The 6,313-nt window shown below is 33.4% G+C and overlaps 1 protein-coding gene and 1 pseudogene across 1 annotated transcript; one reads left to right on the top strand and one right to left on the bottom strand.

The window, feature by feature from the left end:
- Positions 1–1,143: 1,143 nt before the first annotated feature.
- LOC130496137 (PTI1-like tyrosine-protein kinase At3g15890) lies at positions 1,144–3,190 on the top strand (annotated as a pseudogene).
- Positions 3,191–4,241: 1,051 nt separating this feature from the next.
- On the bottom strand, positions 4,242–5,759 carry LOC130496128 (putative F-box/kelch-repeat protein At3g22730). Its single transcript, XM_056987937.1, has one exon. It carries the CDS (start codon positions 5,686–5,688, stop codon positions 4,516–4,518), a length of 1,173 nt encoding a protein of 390 aa, XP_056843917.1. The 5' UTR covers positions 5,689–5,759; the 3' UTR covers positions 4,242–4,515.
- Between the last annotated feature and the right edge of the window lie 554 nt (positions 5,760–6,313).

The following is a 6,313-nucleotide window of genomic DNA, read 5'->3' on the forward strand; positions in this document are numbered from 1 at the left end:
TCTTAATAATTTTATGTTAAAAATAATAAACCAAAAATAACTTCAAATATTTCAGTCATGGCATGTGTCAATTAAAATATTAGATTATGAATGTGTCAATAAAAATCTGCTATTACTTTAAAATTGTAAAAATATTAGTGATATTGAAAAAAATGAATTTTGAAAATGGCACTTTTAAAAATGGCACTTTATAAATGGCAAAATATTTAATATTAACTTGAGATAATTATTGCAAAGTAATTTTATTTTTATAAATCCTAGAAAATTTTAATTGTAAAATATTATGTAATATTAATTTATTTTTCTAAGATACTAAAACACTGTAAAATAATATTTGATAGTTGTTTTCCTTTTTAAAAAACAAAAATCCTAAACAAAATAGATTTGTATCATATTTTTAATTCATAACCAGAAGAGAATTGTAAAATAATACTTTATAAAAAATTTAATAGAGAATTTGATGATGAACAGAATACTAAAATTTATTTAATTAACAAAAGAAGTGTAAAATTATAAAAACATATTTAATAAAACATTAAATTATTACATAAAAATGTATAATGTTGTCATTGACTCGATTGAAATTATTTGACTTTCCTTTTTTTTTTCATTTAATTTCTTATTTTATGTTGGGTTCAGTTTAAACCTTTAGATATAGTGTTTATCCTAATCCAAATAGAAAGTTGATAACAATTCATCTATGTACCATGATTATAAAATATAAATTTTAACTTAAACTTATTTATGAAAATATTTTTTAATTGTAAACTAAATCTCACATAACATATGCAAATCAATCATAAAATGATAATAAAATAATTATTATTTTATGTTTTATTATTAAAACATTAAACAAAATCCGTTGCAACGCAACGGACTCATATCTAGTCTTAATATATAAAATAGACTTCTCTGGCACCTTAAGCAGCCACGTCCCCTCTGGAGATGAGGGCATTTTGCGACACGTGTTGCTTCTTAATTGGCCAAGTGAGTGCACGCATCTATATATATGTCACGCGCGTTGCTTGTCTGTCTTTAACAAATTGTATATGTTCGTGTTTTTGTTTTGGGCTTCCAAATGTTGTCGACAATTCAAGCCCATTCCCATGCGAATCCACTACGCCTTTCTTGTTTTAGACACAAACCACTACGCCTTGCTTTTGTCGATCCGTTGCGTTTTGTAGTTTAGGGTTCCTCTGTGTTCTTCTTCTTCCGGCGAATTCTTAACCTCCGAGTTTTCGACGTAGCAAAACACTCCCTCTCCTACCCGTAACGCCTCATAACTTCTCTACTTCAGTCATTTAATTCCAGTTTTCCCTTCATTCTCCCACTCCTCTTTCATTAAGATTTCAATAAGCCTTTTCGTTTGCTCTGAAACGGCCAAATCCCCACCTATATATATCTCACCTTCTTATCATGCAAACTACAACTCGAACCAAATACGAAAACATTCGATTTCCAAGCAACCAATTCCGATGGCTAAGAGATCATTAAGAGATATTCATCAGAGTTAGCCAAAGAAACTGCATTTGCACTTGATTCACTCAGCTATCACTAACATGTAATAGTCGTAGCTTTTCCTTCGCTTTCTCTAATTCTGATTACTGTAACAGCTAGAAAATCCTTTGTACTAGCTGTTGTGGAAAAGGATTTGATGGGTACGTATCTGTTTATTTCTTAGTTCATTGACTCTGATAATTTTTAAAATCTTATTCTTTAATTCATGGTTTTGTCTGATCTTTCCTTTGGTTACTGTGAAAAGTGTTTTCGGCTAAATCTGTTATGGAGTTCTTCCTGATTGTGTGCAAGATTTTTTTTCAGTTTTGGAGTCTATGTATGCTCCAATCTTCATGCCGTCCTTCGTATCTAATGGTTTTCATGTGAAGTTTATTTCTTTTGTTGGAGGTTTCTAGAAAAAAAACACAGATACTATGTTATCAACTTCACTAATCGTTGAATAGTTATGAAGATCAGTTATGGCTCAGTTTGTCATTTCTTGATTTGTTGGTCTGAAAAAGAAAGATAGTGATGTCACGCTTACACAAGAAAAAGAAAGTGGAAACAGAGCCGTCTAGGAAGATATTCTCATTGAAGGAGCTCCATTCAGCCATACACATCTGTAACTACGACAACAAACTTGGTGAAGGTTGCTTTGGCAGTGTGTATTGGGGTCAGCTCTCCAATCATTCACAAGTATATTCATCTCAACGTTTTTTCTCTTTAACTGAAACTGTTATGTAGAACGTTCTTCTTTAATCTTGTGAGGTGAAACAATCTGCTGGCCTGTTCCGTATTTTGTTGATCATTTGTGTTCTTTCAGGTTGCAGTCAAGAGACTCAAGGCATGGAGTAACAGAGAAGATATATCTGTTGTTGAACTCGAGATTCTTTCCCGTATTCGGCAAAAGAAATTTTTGAGTGTTCGTGGGTACTGTGATGAAGGACAGGAACGTCTTCTTGTCTATGATTACATGCCGAACTTGAGTCATGTCTCAAAGCTTCATGGCCAGTATTCGGGATAGTGGTCTCTAGATTCGATCACTCGGATAAAGATTGCCATAAGATCTGCTCAGGCCCTTGCGTGAGTCTCAAGCTCTAAAACCATTCAAGAATAAGTTTAATATGTTCTTAGTTTCTGACATTTTTAGTCTTTTGCTCAGATACCTATACCGTCATGCAACGCTGCATATAGTCAAGGGAGATGTCAGAGCTAGAAACGTGTTGCTAGAATTTGAGTGTGAACCTCATGTTATGGACTTTGGAAATGGCAGACTGATGCCAGATGATGACGAAAAATGGAGCTACTAAATCCAGAAGTAACAATGGTATATCTCGTCAGAATGTGTTGCATCAGAGAAAGAATCAGAAGTCGAAGACGTGTACAGTGTTGGTATCTTATTGCTAGAACTGGTAGTGGTAAGAGACAAGCTGGGAGGCTAAGCGCAACAACAAAGCATGGTATAACCGTGTGGGTGTATCCGTTCACTTGCCTCGGATGTGATGATTAACATGTACTGAATATTGTACTAGGAAATTAATAAACCTTTGCTCTCATGGTTTTCCTTCAAAAGAAGACCATGTGAGCTACTCCGTTGTGTCCGCTACTCCGCTGTATGCCACAGTCAAATGTCTCAAATATCTTACAGAGTTTATCTTGACAAATAATAAAGTTATACAAATCCAAAATCTTATTTATAATCTTTTTGGCATTAAGTATTCACGTGTATACAATATCAACATTTTCCTACCTCACCCATCACAAAGCATCAACAAATGAATTCAAATCATCCACTATTAATAATTGACAAACTTCTTCAAATTTCCAAAGGCGATGTCATTACCAATCCTGGCCAATCAAGAAGATTTAAAATTATTGATGACAAAAAATAAGATTTAAAATTATTGTGATATACATAAAATAATTTATTAATACATGTACAAGATCACTTCATGTGTTCTCTTTGTTATTTAATTTTGTACACTTTGAACTTATCGAAATTTTGAATAAAAGTCGCAATATAAAAATAAAATCTTCAAATAGATCAAACTTTCTGGTATATAATTAATAAAAATTGTAATATAATAATAAAATCTTCAAATTGAGTGGAACATCTCCATCTCAACTCCATAATTTATTCTAAAAATTAAATGCAAAATAAAGTATGAACCACAGAATAAAAGGTTACTCCATTTTATTGTCACCAACCATTATCAATAGATCAAAAAACAATTGAAATCATTAGAGAATAAAATATACGAACCCGGCGCGTAGCGCCGGAATACCACTAGTTTTAAAATAAAACTGTGTCAAGATAAAAGTATTTTCATATATCAAAAGTTTTGGCCCCTTTCTATATAATTATATATATATTATATATATATATATATATATATATATTTTTTTTGAAAATCAGATTCTAAAATAGGAAGACAATGGTTTGGACCTGGGGCGGTCGCACCACTTTTCCCCTATCTAAACGGGTACTGGGTTCTTTATACAACGGTCCAAATATACATTTACTATTCCTAAATAACAACCTATCAATATAGCAACAAACAGGATAATACATTAAAATAGCACACTCAAAAGCCCAACGTTTGCTAATTATCACACTGAACCAGAAACAACAACATACAAAACCAAAAAAAGACTTCTCTGCAATCACATACCCGCACAGACTTCCCCAGCAAGGAATATAAACTAAACCAATCTACCATGTAATCTTCAGCACAACCACTCGCTCTTGCGCGGGGGCGAGCCCCTCGTACATATAATAAAAAGGATTCGCACACATAAAATCTACCGGAATGTTGGCATCAAATGTATAGAGATTACATATATAAACTCGCGCGCAATCGATCAAAGACAAATAACACAAAACTTGAAAAATCAGACAACATAATAATGAGTCGAAACCATCCCTCTCTCAATTCTTGAGAAGCTCCCACGAGATACCCTGACAGAAATCATCTCACATGCATGTAAAACAAGTTGACATCGACAGTCTAAGTGTGGCTACTGCGTCTTCTTTTCTTCTGGTGATATGAAATCGTATTTCATTCTTGTGTTTTGTGTCTGTGTTCGTTGCTGGATTTGAACAAAACTTGGAATATAATTGAATATACGTGGCCACCATGATTTCTGTGTAGAATTTTCATAAGGGATTTCTGTGTGATATTCATCGTCCTCTCCAATAATGTAGACCACGTTCTTCATGTTCCAACCACTTGGTCCTGGGCACACGACCACTTTCTTGTCCTCGTCGAGTAAAAAAGTCGGGAAGAACGGGTAACGTTCTTCAAGAACGTGTAAATCCACTTCAAAGGACTTGCTCCATGACAAGGCAGCTTCAGTACCAAAGTTACTGGTCACCCACAGCTCCATTTTTAATGGAAAATATTTCATATGTAACACTGAGATTTGTTCTTCTCTAACAAGAGATAGCATCATAGTTGGCGGAACTGGAGGAAGATTTAAACGTCTAAATCTTTCTGTTGAGAAATCAAAACTGAGTAAGAATATAGAAATCTCGTCTTTTCGATCTGAAGCAACCCAATATGTGTTTCCTTGCAAGGATACGCATCCACTTCCATGTATATAGTAGTCGAGCGAGATTCCATCAAGAAACCTCCATGAATCAGATCTAAATTCATATATTTCAAACTCCACAACTTGGTCTTTGCTCCTGTAACTCTGCCAATACCTCAAGATTTTGTAGTCACGGCAAGATTTGTTGGTTCTGTATCCTAGAGCAAAACTAGACCTTTTCTTGTAATGACGACTACTTGATTGGATCCATTTTGTTTCCCCTAAAAATGGATTCCAAACTACGAGCTTATTGTATTTGGTAATGCATAACAACAAACCTTCGCAGTGAATTACTTCCACTATGTTGACTTGTTGTGAACTAGAGTGGGAACCCTTCAGGTCAAGTGCATCCTTAAACTCTATAGATGGAGCAGTGACGCTGAGATCGATCTCAACGCTGACTGGACAAATCCTAAACTCCTTCAACATGAGAAATAAAGGCTGCTTTGGAGCTTTACGGTGGTGCTTTTCGGTGAATATTTGGTCTTTCAGTAAAGCATTCCATTGTTTGCAAGTAGGTCGCAACCGTATCAGAGTTGTCGCCGGAACCCTAGAGAGTATTTCCTCTAGTAAATGGTGGGGAAGATCGGATATCATCATTGCGTTCTCTCCCAAGGAAGAAGAAAACGGCTAGGCCTCTATTAGGGTTTTGAGGTAATCAATTTTGCAACAACATATGTTTCTTCTATAGAAAAAGAAAACGATGTTTCTTTTAAATACTCTTTCATTTTCCTTTTTTTTTAAGTAAAATTTTCTAGGAGTATTTTTTAAACATGACTCAAAATTTGATTTTAACTCCAAATGTATATCAAATTTGAATCAAATGCAAAATTAACCCAAAAGAGTAGTAAAATTACAACGATCTTCTTCTAACCAAACAAAAAAAATCACTTTTTACAAATATAAACCTATAAAGTCTTTTAAAGTTTTATAATATTTGCGAAGTTCTGTAAGTCATGTAGAAGACTTCCATGAAGTTTTTTCATAAAGTAGATCTTAAAAGTAATTTATAAATTTTATAAAAAAATATTTAGACGGGAAAAAGATTGAAATTATATAATTATAAACATTTGTAAATAATATAAATTAAGATCTAGTAAAATTAAATTATTTTCAACATAGATGAATGAATGTAGTGTGTCATGATATTCTTTGTTAAGTGTATGGTGACATATATTGTAGTATTTTATATATTCTTACGGTTAGATTTTGGAAGCTTAACTTA

The sequence above is a fragment of the Raphanus sativus genome, chromosome 6 (assembly GCF_000801105.2).
Source record: "Raphanus sativus cultivar WK10039 chromosome 6, ASM80110v3, whole genome shotgun sequence".
Taxonomy (NCBI): Eukaryota; Viridiplantae; Streptophyta; class Magnoliopsida; order Brassicales; family Brassicaceae; genus Raphanus; species Raphanus sativus.

Bases quoted from the DNA above. Each gene is read 5' to 3' on its own strand.
- LOC130496128 (XM_056987937.1), bottom strand. From the start codon at position 5,688: ATGATGATATCCGATCTTCCCCACCATTTACTAGAGGAAATACTCTCT.